The sequence below is a fragment of the Dermacentor andersoni genome, chromosome 10, assembly GCF_023375885.2.
Source record: "Dermacentor andersoni chromosome 10, qqDerAnde1_hic_scaffold, whole genome shotgun sequence".
Taxonomy (NCBI): domain Eukaryota; kingdom Metazoa; phylum Arthropoda; class Arachnida; order Ixodida; family Ixodidae; genus Dermacentor; species Dermacentor andersoni.
Genome location: NC_092823.1, coordinates 44,063,008 through 44,089,545, shown reverse-complemented (window position 1 = coordinate 44,089,545; position 26,538 = coordinate 44,063,008). Strand labels below are relative to the sequence as shown.

General features: G+C 48.5%; 1 protein-coding gene across 4 annotated transcripts in view; it reads left to right on the top strand.

The window, feature by feature from the left end:
- The window catches only part of Pld (Phospholipase D), a 170,928-nt gene that overhangs the window by 95,925 nt on the left and 48,465 nt on the right, over window positions 1-26,538 (top strand). For all 4 annotated transcript variants that reach the window (XM_050194512.3, XM_055062215.2, XM_050194514.3 and 1 more), the window contains exons 5-9: window positions 16,173-16,238; window positions 18,491-18,651; window positions 19,161-19,313; window positions 20,923-21,072; window positions 22,613-22,778. In XM_050194512.3, the coding sequence (XP_050050469.2) occupies window positions 16,173-16,238; window positions 18,491-18,651; window positions 19,161-19,313; window positions 20,923-21,072; window positions 22,613-22,778 (696 nt within the window). The remainder of the gene's footprint in view (window positions 1-16,172; window positions 16,239-18,490; window positions 18,652-19,160; window positions 19,314-20,922; window positions 21,073-22,612; window positions 22,779-26,538) is intronic.

Sequence of the window (26,538 nt, the reverse complement as noted above, 5' to 3'; positions counted from 1 at the left end):
ACTCCAACCCCTGCAGAATTTCTTATTTCAATTTTTGTTGCTAATCGATCGTTTTATCGTGCCAGGGTATATGACAGAGACGTAGTTGGGAACGCCTCCAGCTAAATTTATGCCACGTGGCGCGTTTTAACGTGCGCACACCACACGGTACACGAGCATTCTTTCAATCAGTCCCAGTTAGCAAGTATTTGGGTGTATGCACTGTTCTGAGATGAACAGACAGTGAACGCGAAGCTGACGCTACCTAATATTTCACTCTATGGGCGCTGACTTACACCTAAAGTTTCCCGTCAGTCTCATTTCGTGCGCCGCCGAGCTTGGTGCGACGCCTGCAGGTCCAATGGCGACGCGCCTCATCAAGCGACCGTTGTGAGATGCCCGGTGGCTGCCTGGGCGCTGTTCCTTCTACGCAGCAGGAGTTGCCTTGCGGGCAGCGTTGCGCGATCTTTCACCGACTCACGTAGCTAAAACGACGTCCGACACGTTCTTGCGCAACGTTAAACCAGGCTCCTTCTGTACTTTCATTCTGGTCACGAAACTTGCTCTGAAGTTTCATATAGGCACAGAAGGCGGCACCAGATGCGCTGGCGTAAGAAGGGGCTTGGTTATTATTTACCACCGGCCCGTTTCAAATGGGATGCAAATAAATCATCATCATCATCGAACAATCTGCCGTGCCAGACGGCCGGGCAGCGCCATCATCTAAATCTTTCACGAGGAATGTCGCCTCTTCCATATTTATTTGAGCACATTTGCAGAGTGAACTTCCAACGGGAACTTTTGTGCTAAGTTATACACGGCACCGTTTTGTGGTTGACGTGACTCACCTCGTTCCCCCCTCCCCCCCACTTAGTAGCCTTCTTTGCACAAACTATTTCGTTCGGCTGTCTCTATTTGGTGTATTTTTTAAGTTGTGTTAGTTATACTTGGTTAGCTAGTTGAGTAAACCAGTTAGTTATTCATTGATTAAATAGCTTAATTGGTAAATAAAATATTTTTGATTATTTACTACACTGACTTATATGTGGATTATTAGTTTAGTTAGGGAATATATAGTATTGTTAGTTTAGTTAGATAACTTAATTCGTTACCTTTGGTAGTTCAAATAACTATAGTTTCAATTTGCTAGTTAGGTAATTCGTAAGTTTTGTTATTTGCCATACCTTATTTAGTTTTGTTAGTGGGGTTTGTTACGTAACTTATTATTGAGTTTAGTTCGTTAATGGGCTCTTTCAATCCGCTCATTTATTAGCTACGCAACTAGTAAGTTTAGTAAGATAGGTTAGCTTACTTAGTTATTAGATTGAGCATTAAATAGTTTAGTAATTGTTTATTTACTTGGTTAGGTAGTTAGGTATAGTTAGTTAGGCAAGTTGTTTAGTTATAGTTATATTTGGTTCGATGGTGTTAGTTATTGTCTAGTTAGTTTATTTTGGCTAGTTATTAGCGAGTTTAGTTAGTTAATTCGTTTAGTTCGTTGATTGGTAAGCTTTGTTATGGTAGGCATTGATGAGTTAAGTTCAGTATTAGTGCGTTTAGTTCATTAATGCGCTAGTTTAATTAGTATTTTGTTATTACTTATGGTTTTTCTATACCTAATTAATAAGTATGTCCTCTTAATTAGTGCACTTAGTAAGGTTAGTTAGGTGCCCTTGTATAACTTGACCCACATGTGCCTTCATGTCGGTCAAATATTAGGCATTGTCGTTATCACGAAGCATGCCATCACTACATGGATAGAGATGTAGAGGACAAAAACTAAAACACGAGCGACTAACAATGTCAATGCGGGCCTCTTACGCGTAATTAGATAAAAAAATGGGGCGTGTAGTCGCGTTGCAGATGGTTTCTAACGATGTAGTAGTTCCAAGTATACCTTTCGATTATGCATTATGGGCCGCTGTTTCAAATGCGGGCGAACCTGGAAATGAAGGCGTTGTAGTTGTGTGGAAATTGTTGTCATGATATTTGAACGCCGCACAGAAACAGGACGGGGATTTGGACTTGGACCAACAATATCCACACGCCGATAATGGCAGTCGAGCTTTCAGCAAACAACGCCTGTGACGTCCGTCCGGCGTCGGCTCCGATGCTCTTCAATGGATGGATGGATGTTATGAGCGTCCCCTTTGGAACGGGGCAGTGGGTTGCGCCACCGAGCTCTTGTTATTATAATGCCTAATGTCCTACCTATGTTAAAAAAGAAAAAAAAGGAAAGAAAGAAATACCCATAACCGAATTTTCCGAACCCCTATTCTGACATTTGTTTTTGTACGCCTCCGTTGTTTGTTGTTTCCCTACTTTTCTTCCGCTAATCTTCTGATTGCATCTTACTAATGTCTATTGCGGACATGTTTATTTTCGCCCTGCTCTCGCTCAACTCGAGAGGTTCAAGGAAGCCAGTGTTTCTTAAATCTACCGCTGGGCACGTATCTCCACATTCTAATAAAACGTGCTCCATGGTTACCCTAGCTTTGCCCGCAGCAAGCACATGCTTCTTCTTCCTTCTTGTATGTCGCTTTTAAGTGTGTGTTCTAAGGAATCCTTATCTCGCTTCGAAAAGTAGTGAGCTTCCCTTTGAGTTATCATAAATTGTTTCTTTCCTGATTTCGTTTTTCGCTCCTGAGTAGTTGCTCATAGCAGGTTTCTTTTCCATTGCCGCCACCCATGATATTATTTCAGCCTGTTTGACTTTCCGCTTGACGTTCTTTGTTGGCATGTTCCTCACCATGCCGTTCGCATACTTGCTGGTAAACTTCCTGGTTCTTTTCCTGCACTGTGAATCAATGTTTTTCCTCTACAAATGTCTGAACACTATCCCAGCCCATTTACTTCCATATTCCTCAGCCGTTCTTCATACTCAATTTCACTGCGAGCTTCCCTGACTTCAAAACTAGCCCAGCCCATATCACCCTGCACAGCACTCGACTCTTGTGGCTATATTTCTTATTTGTTCAGCATTCAAATTTGGACTGGCCATTCTGCACTCGTTGCTTTATTTCCCAACTACATATTTCAATTTCAAAATGATGCGTTTATGGTCAATCCCTATGCTGTCCCTTCCTCGTCAATTACCTTTTCTCTCAACTTATCATAAATTCCTTCTGTCATCAGACAGTAATCACTGCTCAGTTGCCGGTTTCCCACTTCGCATGTGGTCTGCCTGACACACTTAGGCCCTGTATTCACGATAACGAGGTTAGGTCGCTCACAGAGATCTAGTTCTGACTTCCCTTTGTTGTCGGTACAGCCATCTAGATCATGTATGGGGGCATTCATCTCACCTAATAGGGTAATGTCGGCATCATTCCCGAAACCCTTAATATCAGCTCTTAGACATTCCACTAACTCTTTATTATTCTCTCTGCAATCCACAAATACGTTACGCCCAACGACATTTTAACGCGATAGAGTTAAGGAGCCCATGTCGCAGAAAATCCGGTTTCGGCGTCGGACGTCGCTTCGGCCAAAATATTTTCGCACCACCCATACCCAGGCCCTATATGACGCAAGAAATGTGCTGAATTAAGGCATTTCTCAAGCGAAAATGCGAGGAAAGATCGCAAAATTTGACTTACACACAACCTACAGACATGAGAACTCTCGCTTTGTTATTTGACTATACAAGAAAACATAATTCTGTTACGCGAAAACTCAAAGGAACCCGTTTTCTAGCGTTTCTACCATTCACAAGCCAGCCGCGGCGTCCGCCATCTGCGCACACTGGCGCGCGGGTGTCTCGGGGACCACGGAGCGGCGCGCGCGGTTCCTTTCAATACCACCAGCTGGCGCTCGCCTCCTTGGCATCGTCTTCACATTCGTCTTCACATTAGAATGTGAAGACGTCTACCCAGTGGTCGATTTAGGCACCACTGGCCTCCTTGAAGCCCTTGGGTTCAGAGGGAGCAATGGTAAAGCAAACATGTCCGCAATAGACATTAGTAAGAGGCGACTGGAGGATTGGTGGAAGAAAAGTGGGGAAACGACAAAAGACGGAGACGTACAAAAGCACAGTTCGCAATAGGGGATCAGAAAATTCGGGCGTGGTAGTTCAGAGTGTTTCCTTTTTTCTTTTTTCATTGTTTAAGCTAGGTAGGATATTAAGCAGTATAGTAGCCAGAGCTTGGTGGCACAACCCACCGCCCCGTTCCAAAGGGTACGCTCATAATATCCACCCATCCATCCATCGTGGTGCGTGGCGTGAAAGGATGCTGTGACTATCCTGCAAAACCAAATATACATAAAACACGCCTGCGCACACGTTAAAAAAAATCTAGCCAATTATTATTTGAAGGCTTAAAGAAACAGTAAATCAAAAACAGAAGCAAGCTCGAAGCATGCAGCTTATGTTTTCGTCGCCGCCACGGAGCCCTGGAAAAACACGTCCGTCCGCCAGAAACATCACCGCACTACCTTTTATGCGAAGCATATTAACGTAGGTTTCGGGCCTTCGCGCGACGCCCGGCGGTGGCCACCATTGACCTTCAAGTGACCTTCAAGTAGGTCACGTGACATGACGTCACGTGATGACGTCACACCGGCTGCAGATGGGGCCTCATATCGCGCCGTCGGTCGCCTCCCGGCGGTGGCCACCATTGACCCTGAAGTGAGATCACATGATGTGACGTCACGTGATGACGTCACACCGGCTGCAGATGGGGCCTCATATCGCGCCGTCGGTCGCCTCCCGGCGGTGGCCACCATTGACCCTGAAGTGAGATCACATGATGTGACGTCACGTGATGACGTCACACCGGCTGCAGATGGGGCCTCATATCGCGCCGTCGGACGTCGCCCGGCGGAGGCCTCCACGCTTCGGTTCGCGCCGTCGCGCACGACGCGGCGGCGGCGCCACCATCGCTGCATCACGTGATATGTGACGTCACGCCAGGGATGAAGCGGCGCGCGCCCGCCGTCGCGTCAGTCTCTGTGCCCGCAACCGCGCCAGCATCTTTGCGCCGGGCGTGTATGCGGTCAAGATGCCTCCAAACGCTAAGGATACGCTAAGGTTAAGCCTCCAATTTTTTATACTTGCGCCAGCGCCGTGGTGCGTCCGCTGTGGCCGTGATATTGAAGGACCTGGGGTGTTACATTGTGTGTGCACAGTTCATTTCTATATTGGATTACATTGTGCGTGCACTGAATGTTGAATGGAAGTTTATTCCAACAAAATTAATCAGAAAGATACATGCGGACTTGGTTTGAAGTAAAGGGAAAAAACATCAGCGACAATGTTACATTACATCAACAGCTTGGGCACACTATGACGAAAAGGCAAACATTTAGGTTACACACAAGTCTGGGAAGTGGTGTTAACTGCCGCGAATTAAGGTGTCAGTGCGGTAACAGCTGCGCGGTATAATGCGTCCATTGCGGAGCTCTATGAAGACGCGTCGCAGGAACTGGTCTACATTTAGGTTGGTCAGGTCCAGGCAAGCCTGCTCGTACATGTGTTTCCGTAAGCGGCGTCGTAATGGCCACGTCGCTTTCTTTGGCCGGCCCCTCGTTCACGCCACAACGCGAATGCCCCCACACACCACAACTCCGAAAAGTACTCGCGTTTGCGTTCTCAGACTACATTGCGGTTCCGCGTTGGAACATGAATTGACCGAATTCGTGCATTGCCTTTGGAGCCAAATGCATAGTGGGAACGCCACGTAAATGCCATGCTGCATCACCTTCGCAGCTGTTCTGCTCACTGCAGAGGGATTCCGTGCGTACTTCCCCCGTGCACAATCTAGCAGTAGATCGAACCAACAGCTGCCTCAGTGAACCCTTTCGCAGCATACACTTTTAAAACTAACGTCTCTAACTTAAACAGTTGCAAGACGCGAGACGGCATTTCGTGCTCGGCATTATCAGATTCTTCACCTTGTAGGAGAGGCTCCAAATTGAAAGACGAGAGCGAAGACTGGCGCACACGGCCGCTAGATCTTCCATGGAGCGGCCTACCCTTACACCAATTGTTGCGCTTCTATTGAATTTGCGTTGCCTTCTATATAACGTGCGCTGAGGTGCCGTTGAACTTCATGCATTATTTCTGTACGACTGCCGTGAGCCCTCCTCCGCCCCCGCCCGTAGCCGTGTTGGAGGGGGGGGGGGGGTGTTAGTTCGGCTCGTCTCCGCAACGCGATTCGTGGCGCTAGTGATGGGGCTGCAGGGTGGCGTGGGTTGGGCCTCTTTTGAAGTCAGAAGAGAAGCGCGGAGCAAAATTAGTTCTGAAGACTCGGGAACATGCATGAAGAAGGAATGGGCGGCTACAGTGCGCTAATATCTGCATACAGTGCGCTAATATCTGCAAGTTAAAAGGCGTGGACACGTGATAGAGGAAGAGGTCAAGAAAGTTGGCAGCCAAGTGCAGGATAACTGAAAGTGCAAGCAGACGACTCGGGGCGGCTTGCACGAGCATTTAATAACGAAAATAATAACGAATTTACGAACGCGTTCTTGAATGTACCATGTACAACGCCTTGTCCGCGCAAGAACGTTATTATTCGTTATTATTTTCCTTAATTGATGTTCCTGTAGGCCGCCCCTGGAGTCTTTAAATAGAAAGGTCGATTCGGAACATCCCGGCGGAATGCAAAGGGAATTCACCCTGCGAGACGCGTAAGAAACGTACACGCTCCGAAGCGCTGGGATTCAAAGCGGACGGAAGCATTAACTGGTAGGCAGTCGATGCAAGCAAGAGACGCTTAGAGTACTAGAGTACGTAGGGGGAAAAGCAGGGAAGGTATAGACTGTTTTTTCGTAGGCGCCGCCATATTGTGAACGCAGTGGCGCCGCCTATGAGCAGCGCCATACTGGCTTGGGTGAAAGCGGTCTTTAGCATGGCAGGTATACGCTAGGCGGCAGGTTCTGGCGTTTGTTTTCGCGGTCGTGCGGTCTGTTTAGTATGACGTGCGTCTTCTACGTGGTAAACGGTTCTGTGAGACGTGCTGAAGTGGTTTAAGGCGTCATGGCCGGAATTTCTGCTGGCGTTGAGGTGGACGGAACACGCAGCGCGATGTGTGCGCGCATATTCGAGCCTACAATCAGCCTCGGAGATCAATTGTGTATTTCTGAATGTTTCAATCACTAATGTGACCTTATTGCAGTATTATCCTCTATTTCTGAGCTGCGATTTAGGAGCCATGAAACATACGCGACGATCGTAACAGCGTGAGTGTGGGTAACGTTCTGCTACGATAGGAGCTGTGATGTTATACTTTGACAAGCGTTCAAACTGTTCGCTGCAGGTTACATCGCGTGACTACTTGGTTCGATGGATGAGGTTTCCGCCCCTGAATAAAATAGTTTTGGCAAGTGATAGCAGCATACCTTACAGTCTGAATTACGCGCTTGTCCAGCAAAGGGACTGTTTACGAACTGCGCGAGCGTCCTAAGCAGTGGTAGGTGCTGGATTATAAATATCTTTGTTCTATATACACCGCATGGTCCAAGCATACCGCATCAGCGGTTATATATTTATAAACGTTGTGCGGCGAGACCATGCGAGGCCCTATTGCGGCGTTAGCCCGTTTTCTCTTGCTGTTTCGAGAAAGAGGATGATAACCGAATTTCTTTTTCGGTTGTGTTCGTTCCGTTCTCTACGACGCACTCACGCGTATTACGGAAATTTTGTCCTCGAAAATAAGCATCGCATTCTTTTTATGCGATTCCTCATATATTATGGCTGTATGCAGGCAAAAAAGGCAATGCCGAAGCGCACAGCTTACATATGTACCGTGCTGGTTCACCAACCGCAGTGATCGCTGTGTTGAGCAGCGCCATCGGCCTCATGCAGGAAGGCTACCGTAGACATATGGTAATTTGAAGCCTACTAGACTTCAAATGCGCGAGAACGATGCCGGTGCATCAGAAATATTTGATTGCGCCTGCTGCTTAGATGTTTCGTGGTATCCTTAAGTTGGCCGTGCACGAGCATGCGCTCTTATACTTCATGTTTTACTCCCTGCGCCAAGCGATCAGATATTGAGCAGATTTACCATTTCAAGCTGCTAATACAGAGACACCGGTTTTCTTTGTTGAATTAAAACCGATATAAGCAAAATAGTTCACAACACATACACTGTGGGGATGCGCGACTCTCACGCATCCCCTGATATGTTGGTTTTCCCGGACGGCTCGCGTGACCTGGCGCCCGCGGCGGTCGGAGTGGTACAAGCGCGGTGCGAGAGATGGCGCGAGTGTCGCGCCGCTGCGGGGTTACTTGGGTGCGGGGAAGACAAGGCGCGCTCTCTTGGATCCGGGACTGCGAGCGGGACGGACGTGTCGTGCCGCGCGTGCTCCAATCCATGCTTCGGCGAGACCGTCTCGCGTGGCCGCCTTCGAACGCGCCACCGTTGGCGTGACCGTACACGCGAACGACCAGGCGTTGGGATCCAGCATGGGGCGAACATATTCGCTCGCTATGCGGTCGCGGTGAGTCGGACTTCTAGATTTGTCGCGCGCCCATCGGCATGTTTTGTGGATACCAACTCGGCTAGCAGGCATTGATCTATGAAAGGCGCAATAAATGCCCTTGTGATTGTTTGCACTACTGTGTTGTCGTTCCTTTGTCCCAAGAGTACGGAGGACAACCCCATATCTCCCACAACACACACCGCGACTGATAATGTGCGTACACCGCGGCTGATAAAACGCGTCACATTTTTGCGCCCCCAATAGATATTTCCGCCTACTGTAGTTACCGATGCACCGAAAGGCTTCCCGCACGACCTTATATGAACGGACATGGCGTAAATTTCACAAAGTACCATCTAAAACATCTCAAAATCGTTCCGCAGCACGCGACAGCAATACTTTCAAGGAGCGCCGCGCCGGATCGCCCAAGCCAGAGAGGAGGAAAGGCTCTCCGCGCGCCCTATCCTCCTCGCCCGATGAAACGGTCTATAGATAGAACGGGTGTGTTTACAAGCATAGTTAACTATGTGCAGTATAGTGACATAACTTTAATCGAGCGAGTAGTTCAATGAGAGATAGGCAAGACGCTAGAGCGCTATACATGTCATATGTGCACCTGATTAGCTCAAACAGGCTAGGTGACTATTTGTCGTCGTACCGTTTCGACGGGAATGCCAATAAAAATAATCGTCATCATTATCGTCAGGAAGCAGCCGAACGTTCGGCCGCTCGATGAATGACTGACAGCCGCTAATTTTGCCAATATCGGATCCAAGTAAAAGTATAAATTATGTTCATTTATAAACGAAACGAAGACATGCAAGTGCAGAAAAGTAACGTATATTAGCATGTCCAATACATTACAGCATTTTGTCCACTTGGCAGTCGTCTTCTGCCAGAATTATCTGAACCAAGAAGCTTTAGCTGTTGTGCTACCTGTACCTGCTTGTATCTTTTGTGATGTGATGTGATAACTTTATTTGGAATCCGGCGATTGGGAGGCCCGGGCCTGGGGCCGCCTAGATGGCCACTGGGAGCTGCTGCTCCCGTGCGGCTTCCTTGGCTCGCTGGACGGCCCAAAGTTGGTCTTGGAGTTCTGAGCTGAGCAGCACGGCCGACCACCGCGCCCGTAGATTTTCTGGGGAGACTGCCATTTTATTTTGGTATATTTCACAACCCCACAACATGTGTTGAAGGGTGGCTCTAACAGACTTGCAGAGCTTGCACATATCGCTCTCGTATATATCGGGGTAGAAAGTTTTTAGTTGCACGGGACTCGTATAAGTTTCTGTTTGTAGTCGCCTCCTAGTAACGGACTCAGCTCTGTTCAGTTTAGTGTGAGGCGGTGGTAATACTCGCCTCCGATTTTGATAGAATTTGGTAATATCGCTAAATCTTGTTAATATATCTTTTTCTCTCCAGATTTCCTCCTCCGCGTTCTCCTGACCGATGGAAGTCACTCTTTGCTCAGCTCGGCGAGTGAGACCTCGAGCTTCGCGGTGTGCTACCTCGTTGAGGTTGATTGCGGGAATGTCTAAAGTCGTATGCGCTGGGAACCAGAGCAATTGCCTGCCGTTCTTCTCTGCATTGGAGAACTTTGCTTCATTGACTCTGATGATGTGCCATGCCTCAGGAGAGATCCTACCTTTTGCATAATTTCTAATGGCCGCTTGAGAATCACTAATGATGTACTGAGCATTCGTGGAGACCAATGCTAGTGCAATGGCTACCTCCTCTGCGGTCTCGGAATGTTTGGTATTAACTGATACGCTTGTAAGGAGTTTTTGGGTGTGATCTACGATTACTGCTACATAGCTATTTCTGTCTGGGTATTCAGCAGCGTCTACGAAGGTTGCTCTGTCGTCTGACCCAAAGCTTCGGATAATTTTCTCTGCTCTACTCTTGCGTCTGCCGTCGTTGTAACCTGAATGCATGTTCTTGGGTATATTTGGTACTAGGAGTTTGTCACGAATTTCTCTCGTTATCGTCCTCTTTTCCCCGTATAAATTGTGGTAATTCATTCCTAGTTTGCTTAGTATATGCCGTCCCGTTTTGGTTTTGGTTAGTCGCTCTGCTTGAGATGTTTGTTGTGCTTCTATGAGTTCGTCCAGTGTGTTGTGGAGTCCTAACCTTAGCAAGAGATCCGTGCTCGTACTGATGGGAATACCTAGTGCTAGTTTGTATGCTTTTTTTATCATGTTGTTAATTTTACGCTTTTCAGCTGCAAACCAATTGTGGAAGGCTGCTATGTATGTGATCTGACTGATTACGAATGATTGTATCAGCCGTATGATACTTTCTTCCTTCATACCTTGGTGCTTGTTAGTAATTCGTTTGATTAATCTCATGGTGTTTGTTACCTTTGTGTCTAACTTCTTTACGGTTTCCCTATTTGTGCCTTTGTTCTCGATTACCAGACCCAGCACTTTGAGCTGGTTGACTATTGGGATATGCCGCCCGTTCTTGGTGTGTAGCTTGATTTCCTCATGAGCCTTGTTTCTGTCGTATCCTTTGGGAGGCCTGCCTCTAAGTGTGGGGCGGTACAATAGAAGTTCAGATTTCTCTGCAGAGCATGTGAGGCCTGTTCCTATGAGGTGTTCCTCTACTGTGTTAATTGCAGTCTGGAGTCGTTGTTCTATTGATCCGTCGCTGCCATCACAGGTCCAGATAGTAATATCGTCCGCGTAGATTGTGTGATTCAGGGACTCTATGTGATTTAATTTTTCGGGGAGTCCCATCAAGACGAGATTAAACAGCATCGGCGAGATAACAGCGCCTTGCGGCGTGCCGGCCCCCGCTATGTCGATCTCGGGCGACTTGAGCCCTCCGACGGAGATGACTGCTTTCCTATCTGATAGGAAGCTCTTGATGTAGTTATACGTCCGTTGCCCTAGTCCTATTCGTTCGATGTTTTCCAATATGGTTGCGTGGTTGGCATTATCGAAAGCTTTTTTAAGATCAAGGCCCAAGATGGCCCTTGTCGAGCGCGTTTTATAATCGATTATCTGATGCTTATCTTATCTGATCTGATTATCTGATCTGATTATCTGATCTTGTGTCGAAAGATTTTTGCGAAATCCTATCATTGTATCTGGGTATATGTTGTTATCCTCTAAGAAGTTGTCTACTCTGTTTAAAATTACATGTTCCATTAATTTTCCGACGCAGGATGTTAGGGAGATTGGTCTGAGGTTGTCGATCTCAAGCTTCTTACCAGGTTTTGGAATAAGCGTTATCGTCGCTTTCTTCCATTGAGGTGGCACTTCTCCCTTTACCCAACACTCGTTTATGTATTCTGTTAGTTTGGCTATCGATTCATCATCGAGGTTCCTGAGAGTCTTGTTGGTTATACCGTCCGGGCCTGGGGCGGATTTGGTGTTTAACTTTTGTAGGGCCGCGCGGATTTCTGCCTCCGTGAGTTCCTCATCTAATTTTGCGTTTGTATTCCCGTTGTAGCTAGGATAGATGCAAGGGGGTGCCTGGTTTAAGTATTTCTGCTGTAATTCATTGAGAAATTCCTCTTGTGTACCCTCATATGCGTGTATTAACTTATTAATGGCTTGCATGTGATTTTTCTTGTTATTGTCATGGTCAAGCAGAAACCTGAGCAGGTGCCAGGTTTTGCCGGTGCTTAATTGTCCGTCCATGGAATTACATATCTCGTCCCATTGTTGTTTGGTCAATTGCTTAGCATGTTCTTCTATTTTTTTGTTGAGGAGTGCTATGCGCTTTCTTAACTTTCTGTTATGCTTCTGACCGCTAAGTCTATTTTGAAGCGAGTGCTTAGCTTCCCACATGTGGAGAAGTCTGCTGTCGCATTTATCCAAGTTAGATTCAGGTGGTGCTATTTTTGTGGCAGCTTTGACGTCATCACTGAGCTCCTTAGTCCATTGTTCTATGTCTGCGATTGATCGTTGCTGTTTCGTCTCTCGCGTTCTACGAAATAGTTCCCAGTCTACTAATTTTATCTATCGTTCCTTGGGTCTATTCGGCCCTTCTCTGACGTGTAACTCCAATATGCGGTGGTCACTACCCAAATCTTCCAGTGTGTTGTGCCACGTCGCCTTTTCAATATTCTTGGTAAAGGTTAGGTCTGGGGTTGTGTCCCTGTTTAGCGCCGTGCCTACTCTGGTCGGAGTGGCGGGGTCTGTGACGAGCGTGAGGCCTAATTCTTGCGAGTCGTTCCATAAGTCCCTTCCTTTTGCTCTGGTATATTAAGTATCCCCACGTGGTGTGCGGGGCATTAAAGTCTCCTCCTATAACTACCGGATTTTCTCCAGCAAGTCTGAGTGTTTTCTGGAATAGGTTCTTGAATTTGTGTTTATGTAGCATGGGGTTGCTATAAATGTTGAGAATAAATAAGCTAGGTCCTGTCTTTTTTTGTGGGATGAGTTCCAATAGAATATTGTCAATGTGCGTTATGCCTGTGTTGTGCTGCACGCAAGTTATGTTTCTTTTTACCAGCGTAGTTAATGCCCTGGTGTCCCCTTCGGCATAGCCAAAAGATCTGTATCCTGCTAGCTTTGCAATCCCGTGTGTTTCCTGCAGAATTATGACGTCTGGTGCATCCTTGTCTTTTAAATACTGCTGCAAAACTGACTTTTTGTTTTCGTAACTTCTACAATTCCACTGCCATATCCTGAACCCTTTTTTAGCGCGCTTCATTTCGGGTGCGACCATGGGAGGGAGACGGGAGGTTGCAGAGAAGCTGATCTTATATAATTATGTGGTTGTGAAGTGGGTAATGATTGTGATGGTTCGGAGGCAACGGAGGGGAGTCCGTTACCTGGTGACTGGTTTGCCTCTAGGATGTCTAATCTACTCATAATTGCTGCTATTGCCTTAGCCATTTGATTCATCAATTCGTCCCGTTTTTCATTTGACTTTTGTATTTCTTCTAGGGTCTTTTGAATATCGGCTAATGCTTTATCTACCACTGCGGTATCTTGTTTATCACTGATGGCTTGGGCCTTGCGTTTGAGTGGAGGGGGGTCATCCCCTTCGTCCATCTTATTGTCCGGGATTTCAGATGGCTCTTTCGTGCTCGCGTGTGGAGTGGGAGTTACCTGATTTATTTGGCTTTTTCCTTCCTTCAGAATTTTGATTTCATCGCTCATACGTGCTAGCAAAATCCTCAACTGCACGTTCTCGTGTTTTAGTTGCTTGATCTCGTTATTAATGGCAGTCTCCCCACCAGCCCCCGGGCGCACGCCATCGACCACGTCTGCCCAGCTCACCGTGTTAGTCTGGTTTGCTGAAGAGGATGGCCTAGTTCTGGACCTGGATCGGGATCGTGTCCCCGGTTGCCTGGAGCCGGACCGGGATAATGATCTGGTGGTGGATGGAGACCTTGTTCTCGATCTGGAGCGTCGTTCCCTGGCGTTTAGGAGGCCAGGCGTTCCGCGAGACTCTGCTCTGTCTTCTGTTGAGATAGCGTCTTCATGTTCTTCTTGTCGTTCTCGTTGCAGTCTGTGCCATTGTCTCTGTTTAACGATGAAGGGTTTTTTGAATTTGGCTTTGCACGTCTTGTCTGCGGTCGGACGGTCCTCGCCGCATAACTGACATTTAGGTTGGCACCTGTGGTCTTATCTGGGTTTGATGTTCCACATCCCGCACAAATCTTGTTGTCAGGGTTGGGACATACATCTCCTCTGTGTCCAAGTCTGTTGCACTGGTGACAGAAATCCACTTGTTTCCTGTACAGGGAGCAAGGGAGTAGCGCTGCCCTGTATCGGACGTACGCGGGCACTTTGTGTCCTTCAAAGAGCACAATCACTGTGGTAGTATTACTCAGTCTCTTTGCTGCTATCGCCGTTGGGTTTTTACTCGTAACCACCGCTGCTGTGATGTCTCTTGGGCCCTCGTCGAGTGGGATTCCTCTGATGATTCCTTTGGCCGTCATGTCAGGCGCTGTCTCGTAAGCATTGGCCTCGTAAAACGTGTCTTGAATCTTGATACGTGCTACTTCCTGATATTTGTTTGCACGCTCTTGATCCGATGTACTGACGATGAGGATATTTTGATAATTGTTGGGGCAGACAATGTCCTCCTCCCTTTCGTCTCGAGGAATGCCTGCCGCATCTTGTACCGCAGCTGTGAGGGGAACTATACCGTGCTCGGATATCTTGAGTCCTCCACGCGGTCTGATCACAATCTTGTAATCCCCTCTTGGCAATTGTGGCATTCTGCTTGCCTTGCGTATTTGCTCTAGCCTGCCTTTCCATGGGTTATTGTTGCGCTTGTCGAGCCGCGTCGGCGACAAGGTGCTCTCGCGATGTTGGGAGGTTCGCCGGTCTGATCTTCTGTGTCTGACCTCCTTCCATCCCTTGCTTGTATCCACTTCTTCCTGGGATATGCTGCACCCCTCTACGGTGACTTCCAACATTGAGAAAATGATCGGCAATTGTTGAGGAAGCCGGCTCCGGCGCGTGGCCTCGCGGCTCTCCCGCCACGAGGTCCGGCCAAAATATTGTCGTAGAGGCTTGAAAAATGGGAATCCCACCTGGTTTTCGGTATCCACTTGTTCCTGGGAACGAGCTGAGTCCGTTGGCGTGCAATAGCGGGTGGCTTTTTGGCGATTTGCGCTACAAGAACATTCGTGGAATACGGACCTGGCGTTCTTGTTACTTTCTACGGCTATTTTTTCTTTCTTTATTTGTTTCCATTGCTAAAATACAATGGCGGGGGTTAAGATAAAAGCTGCAATGAGGCAGCTTTTATCTTTCGTTTGAAAACTGTCGTCAAAGGCTTGCGCTTCATAATTTTTCGTCTTCATAATTCTCGAATCTCTCTTGCAGTTCAAAGCAGCTTTCTTGCAGCCTTTTAAATTCTTTGTTGAGTTTGCTACCTTGTTTGCTACACTGGTTAGAAAGCTCACAGAGATGCGCGGCTATGTCCCTGGCTACAAAAGCGATGAAGCCAAGCGGTCGCACCGACTCCGCTCACTCTGCCGACTGAGCGGAACGAACTGGTCTGAGCGGAGTCGGACTGGTCTGAGCGGAGTCGGACTGGTCTGAGCGGAGTCGGACTGGTCTGAGCGGAGTCGGACTGGTCTGAGCGGAGTCGGACTCGTCTGAGGGGAACGGACTGGTCTGAGCGGGACGGAATGGTCTGAGCGGAACGCACCAGTAAGCGTCAAGATAAATCTATGTGTGCATATTCCGATCCGTTCTTTGGTTGAGAGAACGCCACCGAGTGGGAAGCAAACTAGAAGAAGCGCGAGTAAGAAGCCTGAGCGACCCAGGAAAGGTGCCGGGACGAACAACTGACTCTATTTAACGGCGTCCCTCAGTGCTAAACGCAAGCGTGCGCAACAGCACAGCAAGTCACTTTAAGGTGGTCGCGCTTTCTTTGGGACGCCACGCGCCGGCGACTTTCCTTCGCTCTTTCGTCTCGTTGCACCATCGAGGTGCGACGCCAGCAGCGCCACCTGGCAACGCTGCCCGTAACGCCGGCGTTGTGAGACGCGTTCAGCGCAGCGCTAGACCTTGCTATGCGGCTTTCATTGCTTCGCGTTCGGGTAAAACTGGCAATTTATTTATTTACTCATGCATTGATTCATTCTGGATATGTCGTCTTCCAGGAATCTTCGTAGCCACGCCCAACCGCCTGGCCACGCCCACTTATCACATATATATATATATATATATATATATATATATATATATTGCAGTTTACTTATTGCGCATTCAGTGTATAAATATTGTACCTGACCGACGCTCGCGGGTATCGCAAATTTTCTTCTCTAATTTTCTTTCGCTATGCAGGAGCAGCTAGAAGCCTACCTGAGCAACCTGGTCATGGTTCCGGCCTACCGGATGAACCCGCACACGGTGAGAGGCGCCAGGCAGGCTGCGTACGGTAGCGTGCCTTATTCTCGGAACCATGACTTCGTAACTGGCGTTACGTCCTCTAGTGAAGGATATTTCTGCGCGGATAGCTCGCAGTCCGCTATAGCCGCATGGCACAGATTTACGTAAATTTCTTGTGTTTTTTCACTTCGGCAGCGCACAGAAAACGACGATGTGGAGGCAGCTGGCGGCTGCTAAATCGGGTGAAAGCGTACGAGTTCGTCTTTATTTTTACTGTAGGTGACCCCACTGCGAGGGACCTGAGTGTGAGAAGCAGGCCATCTTAAAGATGGAAGCAGTGCAAAAATGGAGCCTCCCAGCTAACGCTAGCAAAGCAGCTAAGAAAAACATGTTATGATTATAAGACGTACGGTGTTCTGTCGTCATACTTGTTTAGCCACGAGGCTAATCTTCTGGTACTGATTGTCTCGCTAATTAGGGAAGGATAATTTAACAAACATTTCATTTCCGAGTAAGGACCTGATTTGCGATGGGAAAGGTTTTGTCGTGTTCTGAAACGACACATTCAATCGTTTTCAGCGTGCTACGTTCTTCGTGATTATATATATATATTTTACCCGCTTAAATCGTTGCGCACCAAATACGAGAAGTTCCACCTGATTACGTGCCCACCACTGAACACCAGTGCCCCCCCCCCAAAAAAAAAAAAGAAGTTATCTAAAGGAACCGCGGGTCGGTATACCAGCCTGGTCATAGCGTGCTCTGCGGCGGTCGCACGGTACACTCAGCTCGCTACCAGCGGAAGCCACGACCCACCAACATCGACAGCTTGCTGCTTCCAGGCGATAAGAGCTTCCTGATTAGATATGTCACGACCTCGTTTCGAATTCAATTGTAGATTTTTTTACGTACCAAAACCACGATTTCATTATGAGGCACGCCGTAGAGGGGAACTCCGGATTAAATTTGACCACCTGGGGATCTTTAACGTGACCCCAATGCACGGGACACGCGGGCGTTCTTGCGTTCCCCCCCCCCCCCCCCATCGAAACGCGGCCGCCGCGGCTGGCATTCGATCCCGCGACCTCGTGCTTAGAAGCGCAACGCCATCGCCGCTAAGCCACCACGGCGGGTTAACGATCTTAATTCAAAAATTCTAAAAATGTTAAATTCTCTAATTAACCAGATAGTGTAGATCGAAACTGCCCTGGTTTCGGAAGTGTACTCATGGCCGAACGCCCGTTAGCACCATAATCGTATGTTATATATATATATATTTTTAGCAGCTTGGCTAACTGCAACACTCTGTATGTGGCTCGGCCACCGAATAAAACCCGTTAAACTTCGTAAAGTAGCGACACTCTGCTCCGCCTTCACTCCTCCTCGTTTGTCCTCTTTCACGCTCCCTCCTCGACCGTGGCGCCGCCTACATCGCTCGAGCGTAGCAACGGCGCCAACATCCGCTCCTCGCCATCCATAGACGCTTCTCGAGCGAAAATGGCGCTGATGCCCGACGCGAGGGCCCACGTGATGCTATTAGGCCAATAGCGACGTGGAGTCGGCCTCGGCCTGAGCGCGCGAGGAGAAGGCGACATTCTTCAAAGCGTGCCGCTACTTTACGAAGTTTAAAGGGCTTTACCGCCGAATGCAGCACAGCGCCGCCTCTCGACAGAAGGCGGCACTTTTAGTAACGCTTATCTGTGATACCGATGGCGACGATAAGCTCGAGGTACACACCTTTACTAGAGTCCATTCGAGCAGAAAGCAATAGCACCAGACTACGAAATTATTTCGCTTCGCGAATCGCCGTGGAGAGTAATATATGAGGTGCGGCCGCTTTATTTATCATGGAGTGCTCTGTGAAGCACTCTGTGAAGCAATGTAGGAACGTTCTAGAATTGTAATCCTGAGGTTAGTTTTGTTTAAGTTCTATTTCTTTCTCTTTTTTCTTTACTTCATGTTACCTCGTTTTATTATCAGTGGATGACGCAGCAATCCGCCAAGCCTCGTGACGAGACACGCAGTAATGTATTAAAAGAGTGCCGGATAGCGTGCCACTTAAGGGCCGCATGACATTTGGTCGCGCGAAGCGCGTGCCGAGCACTTTCCCATTGATGACGCTGCATATGTGCTAATCTCTTGCGTGCCCGCAGTACGGAGAGTTGCGGCAGCGGAGAAGCGACAGTGACTCACGCAATAGGAGGTTATGAATGAAAGACGTTTCGTGTCCTCAATTGTTGACATGCACACACTGCCGCTGCACATGCTCGCAGATGCAGTTCCTCGAGGTCAGCCACCTTTCGTTCGTGGGTGGCCTGGGGCCCAAGGGCCGTGAGGGACTCGTGTACAAGCGGTCCGGCGGCCACTACAGTGCCAGGGGCTGCGTCCGGCTCCACTTCCTCTTCTACCAGTGCTGCAGCAGGTGGCGCAAGAGGTGAGTTGTGTGCTGTTCCTCACGCTGCCTCAACTGTAGAAACTTTAAGCAGCAGCGCGCTCCCGTAGTTCCCTTCTCGTCAGTTTCGTGCAGTAGAGCGAAGGCTAAGGCCGATGTCAGCCAATCAGCAGCGAGAGCTAGCTGTGTGTTTCAGAGAAGGGAGGAAGGCTCGGCTATTGGCGCATTACTAACCCTTCCGCGAATATTCCGTAAAAGAAGAAACGATCACGTGGAGCGCAGTCACATGCGGACAATGGAGGAGCCCTTCTTCTGGTTCTGTTCTTTGATTGGCTGACGCTATTCGTAGCTTCTCGCTACTCCGCGCGGATTTAGTCAGATGGTGTACAGACTTAGGCTTGACGGAGCTATGCACTTGCTGGATATATTCAATGATCGGATATGCGCTTTGTAGGTCATATCGGTGCAGGCGGGTCTTGCAGTTAATTCTGGGCTCCTGACCCCGTTCCATGACCTCGTTCCATGACCTCGCGTTCTTGCGGCACCCGTAGGTGGCTGATTGCGAAGGACACCTGCGTGTTGTACGTCCGCCCTCGCGACGGCGTCATCAAGTCGGTGCTCCTCATGGACCAGGGCTTCCAGGTCCAGTCCGGCTTCTTGGCCACGGGGGTCAACCACGGCCTGCTCGTCACGAACCTCACCAGGTGGGCCACGACGTCCCCCTGCTGCCGTCGCTCGACTTGGCAGGCGCCGTTCGGCTGCACTTGCAGCGTGCTTTTCGATATCGCCTCACTTTGAGGCGAGAAACTCGTTCCGCGCTGTGCGTGGTATATATATACATATACATATATATATATATATATATATATATATATATATATATATATATATAATTGTTTCTTGTTGGTACGTCATTCGATCGCCCTCGGGACCAATTTGAAGCGTGAAGACCGCATCGATCAGCATGTCATATTTGTTGCGCTTGCTGTGAACGAAGTTCTATTTGGGAGCTTGATACGTGAGCTAGTTAGTACGATACCCTCATGTTGAAACAGCGTTAGAGGCACACGGACGAGAGAAGAATACGAGGACGAGTGATGACCGTGTGAGTGTGTTCTTTTTTTTCCCCATTAGAGGCACGGAAACAATTTCTAGTGCGTGATTCAATAAAATGTAAGGACAAGACATAGCAATCCAACCAAATGGGATGCGTCTTGTAGATACTTCGTGCCAACGGAATTTCGGGGACTGAGGGGTCTCGCGAGGTGCGTGAAAATTAGATACCTTGAGATAATTAAGTCGCAGCATTTGTAAAAAAAAATCTAACGTAAGTGATTCTTTCGGCTCCGAACGCTTTCACTGCCACATCAAAATTCTCCCAAAGCATAGCGTAGTTGCCACTTCCTAGAACATTGCGAAAGTAAACTTATCAGTGAATCCTTATACTATAGCGAATGTCCTCTTCATAAAAAGTATAGAAAAGAAGCTCAGTGTTGACCTTTAAGGTTCATTAAAAAGTTGTTTCTCTATTTACGTTACCCACGCCGATGTTCCTTGTGTCATTGAGAAATCGCAGTTGCTCTCATCATGTTAGGTCCACCCCCACACCTTTTTTTCTCTTTTTTTTGTCAATTTTTAAATAACCACGTAATCTGTTCCATTTAACTCAGTGTTGGCTGATTCACAGCTCGTTTGAAAATTTCTCTTGGTTAAACGTTTGCAACGCCGGCATCATTCAGCAATCTATTAGGGTCTCTGACACACAGTCTGATTGAATCCTCGTGCTGAATGGAGCGGACAGCTCACGTTGAAAAGCCGAGTCCTGTTCAATAACGACTCCGGTACGTGCCTTGTGAACTGTATAGGGAAACTCCGCATGACAAGTGGTATACCGCATCGGCGCTTTGTGCTTTCTTTCCGCTCTTGTATAACCGCATACCGAACTAGCCATGTATGTGGATGATAATTGTGGAGGCTGTTCGACGCGGCGTCACTTTCATTCCGGCTGCAGAGTTCTACTTTAGTCTTTAGATTTGTCCTGTTGCAGTGTTCTACTTTAGTCTGTAGACTTCCTTTTTCCTCCCCTCCTTCCTATCTTCCATTTCTGTGTTGCTGTCACCTCCCTTCAGAAGAGTAGACAGGCGTTGTGCCCCTTCCGGTGGCAGTTGCCAGCCTGCTCCTCGCTTTCCCTTTCCTGTTGACTGTGTATATGTGTATATGTGTTCAAAACAAATAATAATAATAATCTCCCGCGTGCTCGTGTATATAATGGTTGTGGACGCACACCGCATATGCGCGTGTCTCCCTCGTCAGGAACCTGCTGGTGAAGTGCTGGACGAAGCGTAAGGAGCGGGAGTGGAAGGACCACCTGCAGGAGTTGGCCAAGACGTCGGGACGGGACTTCACCAACCCGAACCGATACGACGCTTTCGCCCCGGTCCGGTCCGCGAGTCGCTGCCGATGGTGCGTATATATATACACGCAGTCAAAAGTCTGTGTGATATTCTCGCGTTGTTGGTTAGTTGGAGTCCGAAATAACAGTTCCAGAGGGTCGTGAAAGACTTCAGTGCCGCCCGAAGCGTCTGCATATAGTTGGCCCTACGACATCGACGACTTTCAAAATAACACGTAATGCCAGTAATGCCGATAAATAATTCCAATAAAAGCTATTTCGTTTTACACTAGCGATGCCAATAAAAACACGTCGTTGCGAGCGGCAAATGTTCCTTAAGGCCGTCCGTATGCAGTGCCGGCTCCGCTGACAGCCGCCCATGGTTAGGACCCGGCATGCCTAGATCGCCGGGTCGCTGGATCCGAGGCCGGTGGAGTTCGGGGTACGGCCGCATGCAACTCGTAATAATGCGCTTATATTGGTCAGCATAACGTGCACGTGATTATGTCGCGCACAAATTACAATGCAGTTGGTTTTCTCGACGCTGACGGTAACGAAGAGCGAGCTTGCAAGACAGGCGACCTGGCGATCGTTGGCACACGCTAGGCCTAGCTCGCTAGCCGTCGTATCCGGTGCCGATGGCCCTTGGGATCCGTCCGCAGTTCGTAATAAGGCGCCTATATTCGCCAGCACAGTCAACGCCTGCACACTTATGTCGCTCTTAATGTAACCAGCCGGCGTAACCCTACATTACGCCGACGTAGCCGACGTAATGTAACCAGCGATAAGAAAACACGCCAGCCAGGCAATCCACTTGGCATAGATTATGGTTGCGCGGCGGCTGCGCTGACCGCTCCCGTGTTGAACTCACGCCAACAATTTACTGTTTCGCGCAGCGTTTTATGACAGACACGCTTTCGAACTTTTGAAGTCACTTTATGCTATTACTTCGGGTCAGAAACAAATTGTAGCCCATTTAAGTTCCGCCGTCAGTGGCGAAAAAGGCGAGCGTCTCGGCCGTAGGGAGAAAAAAATAGTGTGAGCTTATGGTGTCGCTGCTAAAAAAGACTAGGTCAATTAACGTACATGATTGTGCGAATGAGTTGATAAATAAATGTTCATTATACATGTCTCAGTATAGAAACATGTTCTGACATGTCTCTATACTGAATTATGGTGAATTATGACGAATAAAAGACGTTGGCAGAGTGATCCACTATAGGAATTCAGCAGTTCGTGCATACCAGTGTTAATCGGTGCTGCATCCGACACCATAGGTCGTACATATGCCACCGACGGCTTGCCTGTTGTGTACAGTTCACTGTTTGCTTATACTTGAAGCAAATAAAAAGTCAACTGCACATACTACCAACCTGAGAAACCACTGATTCCTGAAGTGAAATTGCATACCACTACTTAATTGTAACTGCAGTGTCTTTTAGTAACACGCGAAGGTACTAAATTCGGAACCGTCAGCTTCGATCGCTGTTCTAAATAATTGCCTTGCAAGCAAACCATGGCAGTGTAACTAAACATGTACTCTGTGCGATGATTTTTGATATCTCGGGCCGTGAGAGGAAAGCCTTCGCACCCCCCTATACCATACCCCAGGTACATCGATGGGTCTAAGTACTGCGAAGCGGTGGCCAACGCCATCGACCTGGCCCGGGAAGAGATCTTCATCGCCGACTGGTGGCTCACCCCCGAAATCTACCTCAAGCGCCCGGTGGTGCCCAACAACCGCTGGCGACTGGACCAGCTCCTTCAGAAGAAAGCGGTGAGTTGCTGCTTTACGAGAAAGCGAAGCTCTCTTTCCGCAAATCACTGGTTTCTTTAGAGGCATGTTGTCGTCCGGCTGTCTCGCCGGGTGAACCGAGCCGATCCCGGAGACGGTGTAATCAAAGCTGCGCTGATTCCGGAGAGATTGTAATCGAAGTTGGTGATTCGGTGGGCCGAATCTAGCCCACCGAATTATAGAATCACATTACATACCTCCAAGGTATCTAATGTGATTTCTATAAGCGAGCCGATCCCTCCAGACAGTCCAACTTCGGTAACTGAATTGCATTGATATATTTATTCGTGTGTCCCATAACAGCGTACCTATCACATTTACAATCGCTCAGGTGTAGCATGTAGACCTAGCTTCCTTGCCCCTTTATCCTGGTTTGGCCTCGGTGTCCTCCCTAATAGACCTAAGCGTGGAGTCTCCCGCACAGCTGAGGCACGGTTGTCGGAAGCACGAACAATTGTGACTTTAACCTGGAGGAGTTCGTAGAGGAAGCGCTTGCGTAGTGCGTAGTGCCGGTTTATACGTCACAAATGACTTTCGTATAGTTAACTGCGAACGTAAAGGGCATTGGCTGACGTTTAGATTGGAAAGTACAGTTTATCGTATTTTTGCAATAGGTGTGAATGCGTTAAACGTCAAATTTCACGTTACGTACGTCTCACTAAGCACTTGCAATTGTGCAATTCTACTTGCAATTCTGCTCGAATGTGCGATGCAAACCGTCAGGAAAATTCGCGTCCAGCCGATTCCTACATTGTGTGGAACACGGACACCTTTTCTTTTAATGCGTTGAATGGGTTCTCCAGGCGAACTTTCGTCGTCTTCGTTAGCGTCGCCATTGCCGTGATGTTCCGCACAAGTCCACGTGGGAGAAGATGCTATCGATCTCCGCGTTCTGTTTGCTTTGGATCCGAGAAAAAGCGTGCGAGAGTTAAAGGGTAAGGCCGGGATGCGCGCCATCTTCCATCCAGCTAGAGCAGAGAGGGAGGAGGGAGGCGTCTCTTCCTCTAGCCCAGCTGCGGCTGCACTTGGTGAGCCTTAGCGTATCTGCGGTCTCTGCGCCCCATCCTGGAAGCCACCTGCAGCGGGTGCAAAGTTATGGCGAGCCGACGTGGCTGATGGCTTCATGTGGGCTGTCTTCCCGCGCGCCTAGTGTTGGAGGTCACGTAATCTGAAGTTTCGGGAATGTGTTGAAGCGAGAGATAGCACACTGCGGTCGCTCCATCTGCCGGCGCTCTTCGTCACTTCATCGTTGTGACGGCGAGTGTTTGCGGTCCTCGACTGAAATCAGCGAATGTTAGCCTGTGCGCCTGTGACACCATTATCGGTAATTGGTAAGCGAATGTTGACTGCAATTTATACGACCGATATGAAACCATGAGCATTACTTTGTTTAGTTGTCTAATATCTTGCTGTCGCTATCTGCGCATCGCCTTTCGGGTGAAGCGGTGGCATTCGTTTTATTTATTCAGAAAATTGCCCTTAGGCATAGTACAATTCACGACACAAATACAAAAATGGGGCCTCACTCGTATGCGAACAAGTTAGTGTTCCTGCATAAACTCGAGCAAGGACCCATGAAAAGCCCCGTGTATGTTACATTGTCTATTTTTATTTTTCATATGACATTGTCACGCTTCCCGTTTCACCACTAGCCGCTGTAATGTCCTCAGGCGTTGAGGGTAACATACGTAAATAAAATAAGTATGTAGACAATGTTGCAAGTCGAGCGGCAGGTGGCCAGGACAAAGACCGGGAGCTCTGACGTGCCGCAGACGCGCTTGCGGCATAGCCGCGGCCCCGACCACGGCAAGTCTGTCACGTTCACTGCGTTAGTGGAGGTGGCACAAGACGAGTTATGAAGACCCATACGCGGCGCGATACTGCTGTCGCTAGATGGCGCTCACTGCCGGCGTAGTCACGGCATTATGGCGCGAGCGCAGTCCCGACGCGATGCCTCCGAAGCGTCACCTCCTCTCGGCGAGTGAGGCCACCAGGGAGTTTGGAACCTCGTACCCCCATCTCTCTTTCTTTCCCTTCTTTCTATTCCCCTTCTCCCTTCGTCCAGCGCAGGGTAGCCAACCGGACTCTTGACTGGTTAACACCCCTGCCTACCTTCTATCTCTCTCTATCTCTCCCTTTCTCGCTCTCGTGGAGGTATAAGAGAGCGTCCGCGTGTTGCACCGGAGACTTTCCTTTCGGCGCAGAAGTTGCCCGCAGGCATCTTCGGGAAACTGCAGTATACTGGGTGACATATGGCGGGCGGCCAACTGGCAGAATCCGTCGCTGTAACTGGCCAGGAACGAAGCCGCACGCGTGGGAATCACTGGAATGTGGACCGGAATCGTGGCATTCCTTGCCAGCCGGTGGATACAGCATCTGACTGAGAGGGTAGATCGAGCTGATGCAACGTATGTCGTGAATCGCTAGCGTGGAGTCGGCGCGGACGACGAGCTTCCGATGGTGCGCGCGACTTCGGCGAAACGCATCCGAAGGCCTTCAGTCCGTCTCGTATATATGGCGCCGAATTCGGCGAGATATACGCTGAGGGTTCGTGGTCGGCTATACGTGTGCACTGTTTCTTCCCTGTGACGGTTCCTCCGTCCCTTTCTCTATGCTTTCATCGCCTAGAGTTCTCGCAATATTTTTTTTAATTAGTTCTCTGTACTTTGCCTCCTTCCATTACCGCCGCGCCGCGTTGGATCAGTGACTACATGAAGCTTTAATCACGAGGTGGCTGGTTAGAATCCTAGCTGTGGGGGCCGCATTTCGATGGGCTCAAAATGCGAAAAGAGCTCGTATATCTACGTTTAGGTGCACGTCAAAGAATGGTGGCCTGTCAAAATTAATTCGGAGCCGCATAATGCTTGTAACAATACAATACTAATATAGGCCAGTGCTGCTTTCGGTCGCGAAACCCTATGAATTACCCCTTTTTCTTCTTCTTTTTTTCAGCAGTACGTATACAGAGTACTCTAATGGTGAATGCTTCTGGATGGTAAACAGCATCCGATAAATTTCTAAATTTTGTTGCCTTAAGTTATCGTACTTTATCCATACCGGACGTCTGGCTTTGCCGATTTTATTGTAAACTGTCCTGTCTTTAGCGCTTGTTTAAGATTGCCTTTTGGAATACGTCTGGGAGAAGGGCTTTGAAGTTGGTCTATCTGATGGGAGCCATGTCCTGGGGAGAGCGAAGGTTTTTTTACCTCTGGTCTACCCTATAGAGACGCACTGCGCGCGTCATTCGCCACTTACGTCGCTTAGCCACCGGTTTAGTGTTCCTGTGTAATTGGCAACGCTTTGCGTGAGATGCCCGAGTGAGGCTCATAAAGCAGAGGTGGCGAATCATTTCATATCGCCTTAAGGGAGCAGGCAGTTATGCACCCCTGCTAGCTTTTGCTTATCGGTAATATCTAAGACGCCGCTCCGACCCTTGCGCAAGCAGGGCCGGCCCACACGCGTTCGTTTTCTATGGACTTTCAAGAAAACTTATCTACATTTTACCCACGTGCTGCATGTCGGCACGTACGGGTTAAATAAAGGACCCGCAATCCTTACGGATAGTCCTTACATATTGGAATATTTTTGCGCGATCGTGCCTTTTTACTCAGCGTTATTAAAATAATGTTGCTTTCTTTAACTGTAGTCGGTATACGTGCTGAGCAGACAATTATCGCTCTGTATTTGCTCCAATAGTCTTCGAAGTTTCGTTTGTTTGTTAAACGCAGAATATGAACTCTAT